General features: G+C 38.9%; 2 protein-coding genes across 2 annotated transcripts; one reads left to right on the top strand and one right to left on the bottom strand.

The window, feature by feature from the left end:
• Positions 1–13: 13 nt before the first annotated feature.
• NUBP1 (nucleotide binding protein 1) lies at positions 14–4,816 on the top strand (the record flags this gene model as incomplete). The annotated part of the gene is made up of 8 exons (XM_010291749.1): positions 14–88; positions 620–652; positions 1,412–1,502; positions 1,849–2,003; positions 2,898–3,008; positions 3,132–3,234; positions 3,975–4,058; positions 4,648–4,816. Coding segments are annotated over 8 exons (705 nt in total), but the record flags the coding sequence as incomplete, so codon positions are not given.
• Positions 4,817–5,820: 1,004 nt separating this feature from the next.
• On the bottom strand, positions 5,821–17,687 carry TVP23A (trans-golgi network vesicle protein 23 homolog A (S. cerevisiae); the record flags this gene model as incomplete). Its single annotated transcript, XM_010291747.1, has 6 exons — positions 5,821–5,984; positions 6,414–6,543; positions 8,206–8,331; positions 11,330–11,419; positions 12,366–12,510; positions 17,582–17,687. Coding segments are annotated over 6 exons (659 nt in total), but the record flags the coding sequence as incomplete, so codon positions are not given.
• Positions 17,688–17,766: the final 79 nt, after the last annotated feature.

Here is a 17,766-nt window from a genome sequence, read left to right as displayed (position 1 = left end):
GGGGCGGTTTGTTTTCCAGGTTGCGCTGCTGGACATAGATATCTGCGGGCCATCAATCCCTAAAATGATGGGTCTAGAAGGAGAACAGGTGAGTGGATGCTCGAACGCGTTGTTTATAGGGTTTCTGCTCAATTTTTCATTAAACGTTTTAAGGTTTTGTAGATGTACAGCTGCTAAAGGACCGCTTATTGGGAAACGTGTGTGGCAATGGGTAGGGAAATACAGAGGGTGAAAGGAAGAAATTCAGCATGATTTAGTTTGTAAAAGTCATCTGCTTTCAGGATGACCAGTTCTGCAAAACAACTTTCGCTACATGTCGACCATGTATTCACAATCACTTAAAACTTTAGTAATGTTAACATGATTCTCTTTATCAGCCCGAGAATATTTTATATAAATAAATAAAGTCATGGGTAAATTTCTTGCAAAATGGTTGAACAGTTATTATTCACTTATTAATGGAGATCTGGCCCTTCTGCAGTCTTTAACTCCGCTGCTCCAGTAGTGTTGTACCTATAGGCAGGGTATCTTTTTACCCAGTTTTGATTTAGGTTGGTGTTTTATGTAACAAATACAGATTAGTTTCTAATGTAACTTTATGTATCACTTCAATTTTCAGGTTCATCAGAGTGGGTCTGGATGGTCTCCAGTGGTGAGCTGGTGTTCAGAAACTTTCAGAAAGTTTATTGGGTTTGTTTGGGTCGGGCACTGCCTTCTGAAGTGAAAAAGGAGGGAGGGAGGAGCAGGGGGTAGTTCTCTTAATTCTTTTTCTAACGGCATAAATATCCAGATCCTATAGAATCTGAATATAGGCTAGATAGATCAGAGTATTACATTTCTTTTGTTAATCATAATAATACTGCATTTCTAAAATTGTTTCACTATTTTTAAGTATCTCTTGTTCACTGACTTTTCTACTATACTATGGGCAATAAATACGTTACTTGATTTCGTTATTTTTGGCTATCATGCAGCTGTACAGTATGTCACCTTTTCAATGACAGACAAAAGGTATCTTACACCTGAGAAAAACCTCACTAATCTTTAGAAATACAGGGCAGGTTTTGCAGCAGTGTTTGTTGTCTCAAGATCACCTTCAGTGTGTACTCTGTTAAAAAGACAGCCTGATGCTGAGAGGGAAAGCTGCTCTTACCCTTACACTCCAGTGATTCCATAAACCACTGTAAAACTTACTACAAGTAGATTTTTTTCAGTCTGTGAATGTAGTTAGTGAGCATTGTGCCGTTTTCAATGGCCTTTTATAAAAAAGAAGCATAAGGTTCTCTGCCTTTATTTTCTTAATGTCTCCCCCTGCCCCTCCCCCCCGTGTTTTTTTTTTTTGGTTTTAGAGTTCGCTTCTCTTTCTTCACTGTTCTGTGTGCTTGACTGATTTTCTCTACTTCTCTTTTAGTATGTTGAAGAAAACTTAGGTGTCATGTCTGTGGGGTTCTTGCTTAGTAGTCCTGATGATGCTGTCATCTGGAGAGGACCAAAAAAAAATGGTATGTATAAAGTGTTTTCAACAACAATTTATGTACTTGAAACACTTAGTATCATCAGCTTGTTTAATTAGTAATGTAAACATAGTATAGTAAGCTATAGGAAAAAAATGAGTGAATGGTTACTTACTTTCTTTAGTTGAACATACTCATTTGATGAAGTTAGAAAATCAAATGCTGTACTGGGTTTTCTTTTTCTAAACCCTTGGCAAAATAAGCATTTCTCTACTTAAGTTGACAAGTCAGAAGAATCTGCATACCTAGACCATAAAATTTGAAGTAGACCCTACAATTTGAGATATAGGGAAATATTTTTTTCTCTCTTCCACGTTCTTATCCTTTCTTTTAGGGTTGATCAAACAATTTCTTCGTGACGTGGACTGGGGTGAAATCGACTACCTGATTGTAGATACCCCTCCAGGAACGTCAGATGAACACTTATCTATTGTGCAGTATCTCGGTGCAGCGCACATAGACGGTGCCATTATAATCACTACCCCTCAGGTATGAGAACTTCATTTTCATTGATAGTAGCATCGTGGCAGTTAAAAACAATCTTTGGTGTAGAGTCTCTATTTAACTGCAGAGAACTGATAGTACAGAACTGAAGGGAGTTGACTTTCCTGTTTGGTGCCTACAGCTGGCTGGTTTGTGAGTTAGACGGGTGCCTCGGTGGCGTAGGGGATCTGAGTGGGTCACAATCAAAAGCTGTCATGATCTGTGTGGTGAAGTGCAGTATTTCACTTCCTCCTTGGAGACTAGTGTTTACATCATGGCAAATTTGTAATTCACTCACCAACAGCTTAATGTTCAGAAGTCAGTAAGAACTTCAGTTTTTAAGAGATAAGATGTGCGCTCTCTGACACCATGTGAAATGTTGCAGGCCATATCGGATAGGTGGTGGGGGAAGGAGAAAGGAACAGGAGACCTGAATGAGGTCAGGCATATATGCAAAAAGTCTGAGGGGGTGATAAGCTATTTGAAACTTAATTTGAAAAGACATTACAAGTGTAAGCCTGGTGGTTCTTGTCCTTGCCTGCTCTGTTGAGAATGCCAAGGGTGTTTCTGTAAAAGGAAAATGTCAAAAAGTTAGATTTAAAGAACTAAACACATGAGATTAATACAGGAGATAAAACATAAATATGGCTGAATCTTTACTGGTGTCAAGTCAGATTTCAAAACAGCCACGTTCAGTAGGCCAGAACAGTTGTACCTGTCTTATTGCTACTCATACAGTCGTTGCTAGAGCACGTAACACAGGATTACATTCTTCAAAATACAAAGACCACAGTGATAATTCATTATGAACTTTCTTTAAAGTAGCTCTAAGGATGTAACTTAACGGCTTCAGCATCAAAACATTGCAGTCAAAATAGTAGTGTTTCCTAATATTTGCAGGAAGTGTCGCTTCAGGATGTTCGGAAGGAGATCAACTTCTGCCATAAAGTGAAACTGCCGGTCATAGGTGTGGTGGAAAATATGAGTGGCTTTGTATGTCCAAAGTGTAAGGTAAGGCTGTCTGTATCTTACAGCATTTTTTATCTCGATGGTGTTTGTATATAAAACATTGCTCCAAAAATGCCTTGTTCTCAGGATTGCAATATTTTAACTCTAATGTTCACGGTGTTCCAGAATGAATCTCAGATCTTTCCCCCAACAACTGGAGGTGCAGAGAAGATGTGCCAAAACTTAAATGTTCCCCTCCTGGGTAAAGTGCCTCTAGATCCTCAAATAGGTAAAGTCACTGTATTGCACTACATTTAAAACAAGTTTTTCCTCCTATACTTATGTTATTACTGGGAAGCCCTGACTTGGACACTGATAAATTAGAATATTAAACATTTTGTCTCTTAGGTAAATACCCAGTTTTAGATAGAACATTTTTTTGAATCAAATGTTGCTGGAACTGTGCCATAGCACGGTGTGAAAAGAGGATGGTGCTAGAATAGTTTCCTTAGCCTGAAACTTAATCTTGATTGAGATTAGATTATGCATCTTTTCAGCTGTATAATCATATTTGAAGTAGAACATGTTTTCTCTTCGGTTTAATCACCTGGAAGTGCAGACTGAGTACAGTCATAACCACCAAGAAGAATAATATCTTGTAGACGTTAAGCATTAAAACTAGTGCTTTAACTTCAGTGTTACTAGCACCACCCAAATTCTGTTGTGGATAATGATACGGCTTGATTCCATGCCCGCTAGCTATTAGCGATTAATACTTGATTTAATGACATCAAGGAACAGGTCAGTACTTTCCAAAACAATGACTGAAGGTTTCTGCTAATAGTTTGCTTTGTAAAACTGTACGCTGTAGCACTAGTTCCATTACTGACATAAGGACTCCTTATGGAAAGGGATACATGCGAATGGCTGTTTGGAAGGGTACAACTGGCAGTGGGATAAAGGATAAAATAAAGAAAAGTTCATCTTTTCCTGTTGCTTTGCTTTCCTGTTTTTTCCCTGTCCTTCAAGGAAAAAGTTGTGACAAAGGCCAATCTTTCTTGTCTGAAGCACCTGAGTCTCCAGCTACGTCATCTTACAGGAATATCATTCAAAGTAAGTCTGACAATCACTGCTCAAATGAATCCTCTCCATTCTGAGCACTTCCACGATACATAAAGCTGCTGAACAGAATTACGCTATTCCTCCACAAATAATAAAGACAGTAGGTGTGCATAGCAATTATGAAGGTTAACAGGTGCAAATACTACATTCACCACCTCTGGGCATCGGTTATGACATGCTTTTAAAGTGATAATGAAATGTATTTAATAACTGCTTTCCATGTTTGGCTTCAATCATGAATTTTGCAGATCAGATGTGTGTGCACTTGCTCTCACAGAGAAGTTCTGAGATTCACAAGCAGGCCTGTTGAGGGCTGCTCACCATAGCTGAGTATGATACAGCTGGCTAATTATTGCCACCACTTCTAATAGTAATTAAAAACCACCTGAAGAGCTGGTGATGTGCAGTTCAAAAATACAAAAAGCTGGGAAATTCTTAAAGCCATTTTCACTGTGATAAAGGCCCAACTTGTGATATTTGTACCAACAGGGGACAGAGTGATGCAGCAATAACTAATGGTAACACACTCCTGGTGTGCAACTGAAATAGTATTTATATCATATTTCCTCTGTCTTTGCAGGAATTCAGGAATACTGTGATCAACACCATTTTCAACAAGAAAAGGTTATCTAATCTGTGAATGGAATGAAGATGTAGTTCATGTTTAATTATAGAAGAGTAACTTATGCCTTGATTTAATAGAAGGAATGTATTCTTTTTGTATATTGCAAATAAATTCTTAATATAAATGTTCTTGCCTTAGGTTTTTTCCATAGTTCAAGATTCTTGCAGTTCACAGGTGGTCTCAAAGCTTGCTAGAAAGCTATAAAACAGAGTCTTCATCTGTGTTACATAGGTGCAATCTACATCCAGTGTCATACTGCTAATAACCTGAACATGAGGTTGGCGTTTGAAGACATGTATATAAAAGATTTTATTTAGAAAGTTGAATACAAAAATATGCTTTGCTGATACAGGGGCATTGTATCTGATGTCTACGCTATGCGCATGTAGTAGGCTTTGTCCTGCCTTCTGCGCTAGGATGAATTGTAATGCCCACTCTCTCTCTTACTAAATAACGGCATTTAAGTAGCTTCCCTTTCAGTGGAGAAGATCTATATTTAAAGTGACATTCAGGGTAGTACTGTCTCCTTTAAAACTGATGCCAATTCTAAAAATAAAAACCTACTAGAGTTTAGGCAAGTTAATTATAGTACAAGTACAGTATTTATTACAGCTATCAGAGTAAGGTTAACATATTTTAACTACTTGTGTGAAGCAGCCAGTTATGTATAAGCACTGTGTGACTGTGCTACATGACTGTTGTTATTTCTTCAACCCCAGGCCTGAGCACTAAAAAATAAACCTTCGCTATCTTTAATACCTAAGAGGCTCTTTGATTGCAATTCCTCTTCTTCTTGAGGGATCAAAGCTTTGAGAAATTGGTATCGTGTACAAGAGGGAAAGGCAGTTTGATTTTGTTTATTGTTGTTCCAAAATTATAAACAAATGAGCATTGTCTTTTGATTACATTCTAATTCTTAATCATTACGATAATCCAACAGTTTCAGGTTAGTTGACAGTTTGTGGTTTTTTTCTTAAAGAAGTGTCCTCTGTATAACCTGTAAGCATTGTTTTTATGACTATACAAACCGCTTTTTGATGAAACTTTTAAGTAGGTAACAAAGGCTCTAAACCTTTCAGGACCTAAAGACTCAAACACAAATGACAAAAAATCCTTACTATTTCATGCAGGTATAATTCTAGAAGAGCTTTACTTAAATACTTTTGTATGAAGAACAGCTTTCATAAATGAGAATTTTACTGCTCATCCTTTTAGTTCTTCCTTATTTGATTATCTAGTGCCTGTCTTCCCCTGTTCTTCAGTACGGTCTTCTGAAATTCTCCTTGTCTGTCCTGTAGAAGGAACACAGGCGGCGTGGGTGTCAGCATAACCCAGTATGTAGGAATTTTTCATAAAAAGCAGGGAAGAGCCTGGTGGAAGCCTGAGGGTTGAAGGTGGCTCTCCCAGCTGTGCCTAGACAGAGGCATTCTAATGCCTCAGAAGGCATCCCTCTGAGGATTTAACTTGGAGGACATTCTTTACAGAGCTTTGAAGCCACCCAGTTGTGAAGTTTCAGCAGGCTTCCAAACACAGAGCCAAGGGACCTGGGGCATGGCCCCTCTGAGCAAGTTCTGCATGAGAGGCTTATTGGAGAACCAAGATGGCCCTTCCAGGCGTTAATTTAGGAACTAAGACCTGGGAAGAACCAAAGCCAACAGTGTGAGGCAGGTCAGTATGCGATACGTGATGGGCTGCAGCTGACAGGCCAGCTTGGTACTTACTCTTGGGAACATCTGCTGTGACAACGAACCTTGGAGTTGCTCTGCTGACAGCTTTTTCTCCCCCTAATTTGCAGTGGATGTAGCCATATAAATTAGCAGCCTGAAGGGAGATCCCCGCTATCACAAGAGCCTGTGGATGAACAAAAGTTCAGCTTTTTGGGACAAATACACTGCTATATCCAGACTGTATGTGTAGGATATATACATACATGTGTGTATATATGTATACATACTACTCAGATACATGTGTTATGAGGGGCATATTCCTTCCAATAATAAATGACCTTCAGAGAAATCCAATCATGTCAAACTTAAGCACGGTAGTTCCTTCCTACAAAATGCCTCTCTTTATCAAAACACTGATGTAAATTTTTTCTGTTTCTTGAAAGACTTCATTACTTTTCTAAAAGCAGTTATTCAAAAAAAGACCAACTCAACCGATTCCATAATCGTTTCCCTTTTTTGAAGCCTGATTTGCATCTAAAAGTTTCACATCCAGATACATAGCAAACCTGAAGGCTTGTTTAGGTGACAAATGCCTTATTATATGTAAATAAGATCCTGTAACTTGCCAGTTTACAAAGAGCATTGACAGATCTGAATCAGTATCTAGCATTAACAGGCAGTGAAAATAATGAGATCATTTTGTGGTACTACAGGCTTAGCAGCAGGCCCAACCCATCTGACTGACTAATGAAATAATTTACAAAAAAGTTTTTCTTAGCCTCAGAAACAGTTTCTTGGAAGCTATTGTATTTTCCCTTGGGTAACTTGCCTTTCACAAGCACCTGAGCAACCCACATCCAGTGCTAGTTAGGGTTCCTTCTCCAGCCAGCTCTTAGTTTAGCAAACAATCTCTGGTTTTCAAAGATAAATGTGGAGCCGTGGAGAAAGGCTGCTGGTTTAATTTTAACTAGTGCTCCTTTAGCTATGCTGCTTGGGGCACTAGAAAGCAGTTAATGATTTGCAATTGATTCATATCCATAGCTGAATTTCCTGTTTTGTTTAATAAGATGTAATCTTGGCTGTTACTGGATATGTGGCTGCACATGTCCAAGATGCTTTTTATCTTTTCAAAATGAATTAGGAAATTGTACTTAGCACGGCTAGAAACTTGACTAAATTAATTCTATGGTAATTATCCAAGTACTCAACATTTACAGGGGAAAACATGAAGATTTCATAGACAAAAGTATCTTAACATAATGCAATATATGAGGTAAATTTCCTCTTGTATTTAGAAAAATGTGTAATGTTTTTCTTTTTTTTGTAGAGTAGATGGCTTTTAAGTACAGCAATTATAAAATACATACTTATAGCTCGATTTATGAAGGTTTTAAGTGCTATGATACTGGTTCTTTCAAAAGGGAATGGTACCAGAGATCTAAATTTCTCACTTTTAAGAGCAAGTAACATTTAAGTCCCAAGGAGATGTGAAAGCCTGAAAACCTGCATCGCTAGTTCTTAGTTTCCTTTGACTGAAATAAGTTGGGGAAAAGGAAGTTGCTACAGTTAAAAAGGAGTATATAATTTTGCCAACCACTTCAAGTTCTCAAGTTAGATGAAGGAGTTGACAGCCGATAACCTAGTGGAAGTGGTGCTAAAAATTACTAATCTGTTCCGGAGTGCAGGGCTTGACTGCAGAAAATTCCTCTGATTTGCTAAAGCTGTTAGTGGAATTTTTGTCCTGTTGGAAGATTTAGTTCAGGCTGTTGCAAAACTAACAGATCTGGGTTTTCCCTTTACTGACACTGTCTGTCAGCCATAGGTCTTTCAGTACCCCGAGACTTACCAGCCATTTCAGCTTCAAGGAGAACAAGGTGCTAAAGAAAAACACTGTCCAAATAACTGGGCAGATAATGAGACCAAGCCAAAAGATTCGGGCTTCAGCTTCAGTTGAGGCAGCTATTGTAGGCACCTAGAAGGAAAGTTATTGAAACTACTAGCCACAAAGACAAAATCCACAATAAATAACAAATGAGCAGAGGAGGAAGAATGCACAAAATCACTTCTTTACCTAAATTGCACTTACTATATGCATAGAAGGAAGACTGAATAAAAGTCTTTTTCTGCCTGCTGCCCTACCGTACATGACAGTATTTTCTTTTCAAAATGTTCCAGTCTCTGTTCACATTTAAATAATTCCTTTTGTCAATGATAACTCCCACTAACACTACAGATTAGTATTATTTTAAAGTCAAAGTTCTGTTGCACTGACAATTGCTTTTAAATGTCAGAAATACTAACTTAACTTTAAAATTAGATTTTAACTTTACTGAGGCCTTAGAGAAGTGTGAAACAGAAGAGAGAGCTGCAAGCAGAACTTTAGTGTGAGTACTTTGTTGTCTGTAGTGTAGATTCATGACATGTGCCCTGTTCACAAAAGTATGGGGGAAAGAAACAGTCCAGTATCGGAAAAGCTATAGTGTCTAATGCGGAAATTGCAGTGAGCTGTTGCAAGTGCTAAGAAGCGAACTTTAAAGATCCCCCATAGGATTTATCAGTTGGTTCCAGTTCAGACAGTGGAATTCTCATAACAGTACCCATTTTCATAAATTTTCCTAAAAACATGCAGTGTCTTAGCTTAATTTAAATCTGGCGTGAGGCTTAGCTTTCTATTATGTAAACAAATACTTCAATTTTTCTTATGATATTCCAAAAATTAAGAACTGTGGCTTCAAAAATGCCTCTCCTGTAGTTGTAGTGTTGGACACTATAGCAACTGCTGGTATCTCTCCGAAAGAGGCATCGTTATTCACAGTGCTCTACTTGTGTCTTCAGGGAGAGCAAAAAAACCCAAAGCAGGCTGCGGAAAGCCCTGGTTGCAGACTTCTTCAGGCCAGCACAACTCATGGGTCTCTCTCTACACTGAAAGGCTCGCTGTTAATTCCCAACATGTAAGCGAAACTAAAGAAAGAGAATTGTTCAGAAGGTTCTGATCTTTCCTAGGAGGCCAGAATTCAAAATCTCACTCCAAACCACCACTAGTGCTAGCTTCTGAAATGGAAGCTTCACAAGTGGAAAAATACCCCTGTGGGCTCTTCCACTCTGAAAACTGAAAAAGCTTTTAGTTCCTTTTCAGTATTTTGAATTCTCCATGTAAAAATAAGTCTCATCCATCATAAGGCAGACAATGACATCTAACGTGTAAATACGGTGAAGATACTCTCTATCTTGCCTAAGACAACCCTACAAGATGCAATAATTACAAGGTGTCTTTCATTTTTTCATGTACCCTCTAAACCAGTGATGTTGCAGAGGTCCAGAGAATAATGTTCTACACCTTCATAGTTACAGAAAAAGACAGATCTTCTGAGTCAACAAAATGGTTTAATCACCTGTATCCCAAATTACTGACAAATTACCCACTAACTATTCAGGAGAAACAAAGCCAATACACCTGAGAACACTGCACCTAAAAGACCTAATTAACTTGATGAGCAAGATTACAAAAGGCTGCAGTCATCCCAAATAAAGGAGAGGGGAGTTATGATGTTTAGAATGTAAGTGTAAGCATTACTTTCTACCAGCAAACCTCAGCAGAAGATAGGATTTCAAGGGTGAACCTCTGTTGTTGCATCAGCAGCACACCAGGCATCAGCTGCTTATTGTTGGTGAGTGACTTGGAATATTTCTAAGCAAATTTACCCATAAAGGAAGAGATCTTAAAAAGTTGCCAGATTACTGGCAAAGGAGGTGGGCAATGCCTGACTCTGGAAAGTAAGGGAATCGCATATATTCCAGGACCTCGCCATGACAAAGTGTTTCTCACAAATAAGCCATGACAGAAATACAATTCACTCTAATTATACATTCCTTCTTGTGGTACTGATTTTCACATTAATCAAGCTACCATTTGCCAGAATTTTTTGAAAGCTTTAGCCCATAAAGATAGTCAGTTTTGTACTCTGAGGCTAGAATTAACAAACTGTGATAAGTAAACTAGGCTTGCTCATTTTACAGTAATTCTGAGGCCAGGAGGTCATTTTATGGATGCCATTGCTTTTAAGTGCTAAGGAAGCTCTTACTGTCTCAACAGAGCTAAGAAGCTCTGAAGATCGTCTAGTTTCTTTGCCTATATTCTCTCTTTAGCTTTCACTTGGATTACAGGAAGACGGTTGGCGCCTGTGAGCCTCTCAATGGCGCACAGCTGCACTCCGCCGGCTGCGCTCCTGCTGGGCCGCATGCTGACCGCAGGGGGCGCCGCAGGCCCGTGCAGCGCGCGTACTGCAGGCTTGGCGCAGCGCCCCCGCTGTGTGCACAGCTGGATTTGCTGGGAAGTAGCTTGGGTAGCGCTTGAAGTGGTGCAGCCTGAATGGGGCTAGGGAGGGAATGTCAGCAAGTGAAAGCAAAAACCTGCAGTCTTGACTCGGGCAGCGATGCCAAGTGCCACTGTTAGGTTTTTGCTCAGGGTGTTTCAGTGGGCACTAGCAGTATCAGACTGCTCTGTGATCCGGATTCTGTTTCCCACCATATTCCATGAGCATGAATAAAACATTCTTTTTAAAGTACAGAATTGGAACTATTCAGCATTGCTTTCAACATAGATCTTTCCTGAAGAGGATTCTGCGTTGGGATTAACTATGGGAAGCTGTGTTTATTGCAAGGTGTTCTCACTAGAAGATAAGCTAGAACTAGCAGCAAGGTTTCATACCGATAGTGCCATGCTATAAATATCTATTCTGCTGATGCATCTGATCACAATGTTGCAAGACCAGTTTTTTCCAGAATGAATGAATCCTGCAAGCACATCTGGTGTGCTTGCAAGGGAATACTTACATTTTCTTCTATAGAAGCTGGATAAAAAGTAACTTACTAAGGTGCTCTATGTGTTACTTTATTTGACTTAGTATCTGCTTTACAAGCTTTCCTATGGATTCTGTTTGTCCTCTGCCTACTTCTATTAACATACTCACTCTTTTTGCTTCAAACACCCAGTGGCTTTTTCCATCTTCATCAATCTGGTTCCACCAACGCAAACCAACCAAGAGTCTTCCTGTCACGTTCTAGTGACAGAAACAATTATTTGCATTAATCAGTTACGTAATTGACTTGTCAGACTAGCATTAAAAAAAAAGACAAGCATGTCTGAAAAATCATATTCTTTTATCAAATACAAAAGTTAGTTCTAAAAGCTGTTCCAGCTTAAGCACAACAGTCATTAAGGATGGATGAGTTACCACAAATTGAGAGGCCTGTTTCTCCCCTTCTAATATGATAATTAGCACAATAACATTGATGGATACATTATAGGATGTATTTTTTTCTAAGTCAGTTAGTTGGAGAAGGCCCTGATAAACATATTTCTTCAGTAAGAGAGAAGAACTGCAAACAAAAACACACTGAAAAAATGGAAGACTAAGTATAACCAAGTAAGCTACATGGAACCAAGCAAACAAATTAAGAAAATATTTCTGCACCCGGCTGAATACTAGAAGTTTTCAGTATACTGGAGATGCATCAATGCTTCACTTCTACAAAACAAAAGCTTTGTTCTGCATGCGGGGCCCGTGGGATTCTGGACTGGCCCAACCCCCCTGCCTGCACCTGATTAGGGCACCAGTGCCATAGCTGGGCTCCGGGGAGTCTGGTGCAGCTCCTGCATGCTGAGGCTGGGCACAGTACTGCAGCTTTGGACATCCTTTGGCATCCATTACGGAAAGCCAGTATTACCTTCTTTTTTTAAGGGGGGAAGCATACAAACAAACCTACCTATGGCAAGGCAATTTTCTCACTGTGTTAGTGGCTCCCATCAGCCACAGAGAACACGGTGATAAAAAGTAACAGTAACTAAGATATCTAAATGTTGTAATTAAATTGGGCTAGACATTTAATAAATCAACAGATCACTATGTTTTTGTCACTTTTGTCAGTATACATAGTTCCTTTTTTCTTTTATTTACTGGCACACAAAATACTTTCAAAAGTAATTACTGTTCAGGGTCATCTTACCTTAACTGACCAAAAGTCAAAGGATAGAAGGAGGAGAATAGTGACAAAACAGGCAACAAAGCTGTTGCTGAACCAGTCACAGAACAAGTAGGTAATAATAGCACTCACTCGGAAAAAGAGGTGGAAAAAGGTGGCCAGTGGGTGCCTAGGAAAAAAGAAACACCACAGAGCATTTAGGAAGTTATGGGACAAGAAGGAATGTTACAGTACTTGCTAACAATGTAGTACAACTATTTCTAGTCTATAATGGTATTTTGGTTTGTAGCTGCTATTATTTCATATGTTGATGTATATCTTCATTACCAAAGCAATAGTATTTCCAATTGCCAACATTTAACCTAAGGTAAACAATGGAATGTGGTGTTCATGTCAAAGCTTTCTCAAAGACAGAACAAAAATCTAGAGTCTTTCACCAGTTTCTTTGGTACTGCATGAAGGAATTTAGTGGCTGTGTTCAGCACTGTACCCTAAAATCCTTATTGTTTCATGAAATAAATCAGTATTGCAAGTCATAAAAGAATTGAGACAGATCTTAGGCCTTTCAGAGCTGTTTTGAAAACAAGAACAGGAACTCTGAAACTGAAAAAATCAAAATTAAAAAATACAGCTGTTGGGTATAAGACAAAATGAACCTTCATATGTAATGTCTGAAAGCAAACATTTCCTTTTAGAGATGGAGTATGATTTGGGAATCTAACAGTTCTTATGAATGAATGTTCATTAATTTCACTAGATGTTTGTGCTTTGCTCGTCAAACAAAATTTTGTCTGTAACAAAATAAAAGGGAATTCCAGTGGAAGAAGTAACTATATGGCATGGGATATTGGCCTGTACAGTGAGACAGACACGGGGTTTGGAGAATGCTACAATGAGCACAGTACAATTTTCAGGGTAATATGCAAGTACAGAAACTTACTATGTACAATTGTGTTTATGTTAATTAGTTTAAACTGACAATTAACTAGAGGCTGTTGCATTTAAGTAACTTCTTCCCTTGAAGCCAAGTAAATAAAACTTGTTTTCTGAGTAAGATTTTTTAAGTCAGCGATTGTCTCATTAAGCTTCTCTACCTCTGTAAACAATTAACAATAGTATGGCTTAGATCATAATTAACTATTCAAATTTGTTATTCTATTATTGTGTATAATAAAATGATAAATATATACACAATTATGTTTATTATACTTAAATTATAATTAGATTTAAATTATATATTAAATACAATTATGATGTTATATTTAAATTCTATTTATATCCTTATTGTAATACTATTATTCTATAGCTGTTTAACTGTTCTAGTAATTATCTATTCTATAATGGCAATATTGTGCTTGTAGTACTACACATGCATGACTGGAGAAGCAAGAATGATACACAGCTGTAGTTCATATTTACTCCTGGTCACACCCATGATAACCTCAAACTTTCCAAAAAACCTCTTCCATCTAAAAAACCTAGCACGTGATATTTTAAGCAAAAGGAGCTTTATCTGACATAAGCAGATGGATGCGTGGTGAGGAAGGAATATCATGAACTGTCAAAACCAGATACTGTCTTGCTACTTCAAGGCTTGATCTCATTCAAGAAGATGTAAGAGTTCATTTCCTAAGTGGTATCTGGTGTCAATACAACCTGTTCGTAGATCACAACCATAACACGCATCAGGGTGGACTGAGCTTTTATAACCGTATCAGTGCTTCAAATGTGAAAGTGACTTTGGAGAAGTAGTGTTTCATTTTGGAAGTCAGATGATTAATTACTGTTTGGATGCTGAATCTGTTCCAATATCAAACTTCGAAGGGTGTTTACTAAAAAAACTGTACATGAGCAAGAGGTTCATGTTTATTACAGTGCTAAACACTTCATTATTGAGACTACGGAATATCAGTCCTCTCACAAGGATATGGCTAGCCAAGCCAAAGACACAGACTTCTAGGTTCTTGTCCTAGGGAAGGAATATGGAGATATATCAAAACTTGCACCTCATTCTTGGGACAACTCCTTCAATCTCAGAAAATGTCCACCTATTTATGCTTTAAAAAAAAAAAATCCTGAAACTAACAGAATCCAGTAAATAAACTGTTAACTTCCTCACTTAACAGAACAAATGTGTCTTCTTCATTCACAGGCACCAGATGAAACTTATAGCTCCTATCATATATGAACAGAATTTTTAATAAGGAGATAATTCGATAGCTAAAATTGTCTTTTAAAACCTGAAGCTAAGCCATCTGCATTTGTTTTGAAACAAAAAGACTTTACAGCTTTTTTTAAGTGAATGTATTTATATTGAATTCAGTTGTACTTAAACTTTTTTAAAAGTTAATTTCCAGAACTATGATGGCACTAAGATTGTCACAAATCACAATCACAACTCATTGTATAAACTAACCTGATTTCTTGTAGTAATGGAAGACAGTATAGGCTTTAAAACATGACTTTTTTTTTGTTGTTGTTTTTTTGTTTTAAATTCAAATCCAACACAGGATAAAGGTAACTAAAACGCTGCACTAGCTCTGTTTGGCATATTTTTGCTCCTCAAAGCATAGCAACCCACTTGCTTGGACTTTTAGTTATCCCGTTGCATGTAAACATCCATATAGTGTAGAACTGAAGCCTTGAGGCTAAATGATTACTATTGATCTTGTTACAATAACCTCCATTCAGTTTGCAGCATTGCCTTGTCCTGGTTTTGCTGGGATAGAATCATAAAATCAGTTTTCTGCTCAGAAAAGCTGCATTTCTAAGACGACCGCAGCATGCGTTACTGTGAGAGCAAAGTTGATAAGACACTTCGTTTTAGTTCATGGCCAGCCATGGTATGTGGGTTTCCAGAGTCATCAAGGCCTCTAGCAGTCTTGAGACAGCCAGGTGCTAAAGCTAGGAGGAGCGGAGGCCAAGGCAGCTGACTAGCAGCAGTATTCCATACCATAGACATCACGCTCACCATAAATTGGGGAGTCTGCTGGGAACGGCGTGCTCTCTCTCAATGGCTGCCATCCCTGGAGGGTCTCACCTGTTGCTCTGCTCCTGAAGCTGGCTCTCCCTGCGCTGGAGCTGTGCTGCTCGCAGTGTTCACCAACCAGCATTTGCTGCTGGGATTGCGCAGCTCACGGCCACTTTATGGGCTGAGTATAACTCTGTGTACTTTATATTGCTTTAGTACTACTATTAGTTTTATTGTTTTACTAAATCTTTCTATTTCAACCTATTTCAACCCATGAGTTTTCTTCCTTTCCCTGATTTCCCTTTCTTGGCTAAGAGGGGGTTTTTGGGTGATACAGCATTTAGCCCAGAGGTGGGCTAAATTAAGACATGCCTATCAGGATCAGACTGAGCTGTTATGAGCTCAGTTGCATTCCATATTAAGGAGTCAAATGAGGCCAGCCCTAAGGTATACCACTGAACCATGGGAGAATCATTCCCAGTACCTGCTCAGAAGTGCCACGGCAGCACTCTTACGTGCTGCTTTTTATACCTGTCTGGTACTTCAAATGTATCTGGGCAAATTTTGAGCAAACAGGTTCTCTGGCTTGATCATCTTGTGTTACATGGCTGATTTGAAAAAGAAGTGATCATATGCTCCTAACTGTTCAGATCAAATGTTCTGATACTGCAATGAACTGCAAAGATGGTGTAAGTTACGTTTTTCCTAGCCTTCTTATGAAAGTAGCCACTAACTAGATCACTAACCATATACCTTTTGCTTTTAAGGAGCACTTGCATATACCTTGGAGAAGTACAAAAGCACAACTTGTCATAGCTTATGCAAATTCTAACCAAGTTCAAGATATATGAAATTGAGATAAAGCTAAAGACAAATGATTGGAAAGTGTTGTTATGCCCTCTAATAAGACAAAAAAAATTTTGCAGCCTATTCCAGGCTTGTTTGCACAAGATTCTTCAGAAATATAAAACCAAACTTCTGTGTGAACAATGTAATGAGTTTCATTTCTGTATTCTATAGCTGAAGATTTTTCAGTATGAGATTATCTTTTAGTATTGTCACTGTGAGGGCAAGAAAGAAGAGCAGTCTCTAATGAAGTAAGTATCTACATAAAGTGGATCAATTAATAGTATGGTTTACTGATACTTTGCCTGTCTATATTATCGGGTAGCATGAACCAGTTGGAACAGATCTCTAAAGTAACTGGTGCTGTGGACTTCCTACAAAGATTTCAGGGTGGTTTCACTTCATACTAACCCCAGTGTGGTCCCACAGACTGAATCTGTGGCTCATGTGCTCAAGACACACTCCTAAGCTGTATTGCCCAGTTTAGTTTAATCCTTCAGGCTATGTTCTCCACGACTGCACCAAAATATAAACCTTCATTTAAAATGTGTGCTGCTGCTAAAGCAAAGAAAAAAAGCAACTCTGGCAACGTTAATCTTATGTCACGCCTGACACATCATGTAGTTGCAAAGTCCGATGCACTGGAAGCACAGAAATGCTTCACCAGACACTAGTAAAACAGAGTAATTGCACTGTAAAGCTACATGATTGCTTGTTTGCATATCTCTGATAACATTCATGTTAGGCTTAAAATCTCTTATTTTTGTTTGTTTATGCCTACAAGAAACATTAAACTTGTAACGGACCAGACTAAACTGGGGCAAGGTGGAAGGGAAGAAAGCAATATAAATCAAAGCTGATTATATACATTATTGACAAGTGCATACATATGGATAATTCCTTTTGACATAATACTTTTCCCTTGACAGTCTTTGACTGGACATTCTTCAAAAGCCACGGCTGGAACAACAGCTCTGTTGCCTGGGAGCTTGGTGTGGACAGAGCTGCAGAGTGACACCTCTGGCAACGTAAGGTAGGTTGCTTAACCTGACAGATGAGATGGATCAACGGGTTGGGTTTTCTAAGGTAACAGCGACAAGGATAAGGTATACTACATTCACATAACATCACATCTCATGGCAGGAAACATGACAGTTTTATTGCAATCAACTTGCTGTTTCCCTCCAGCCAGGTGTGCGATGCCATGCCAGAGTACTCTGCTGAACAGCTTGTTTTGCTGAAGATGCGAGCTCTCACCACTTCTCCAGCTCTAACAAAAATACTGTTTGGTTGGGGGTGATTTTTTTGTGATATATTGGCTTTGGGTATGTGAAATTTCTGTTTGCAAAGGCTGGATGACACTGAGCCTGCCGAGTGGCCGGGCTGGCAGCAGTGGTGCGGCTGGCGGGGCCGCGGGCCTCACCTGCTCCAGCCCGGGCAGCTGGAGCTGGCTGCCCAGCACTCAGCATCTCCCGGGTGGAGGCTCTCAGCCGCCCCGGGCAGCCTGGTCCAACGCTTGACCACCCTCCCTGTAAAAACCGGGAATTAAGTGTTTAAATGGAGTTTCTCGTATTTCAGTGTGTCAGTCCAGCGGGAGCAGCAAGGGCT

Source organism: Phaethon lepturus, unplaced genomic scaffold, assembly GCF_000687285.1.
Source record: "Phaethon lepturus isolate BGI_N335 unplaced genomic scaffold, ASM68728v1 Scaffold15137, whole genome shotgun sequence".
Lineage (NCBI taxonomy): Eukaryota > Metazoa > Chordata > Aves > Phaethontiformes > Phaethontidae > Phaethon > Phaethon lepturus.
This window is presented reverse-complemented; position numbering and strand designations above follow the sequence as displayed.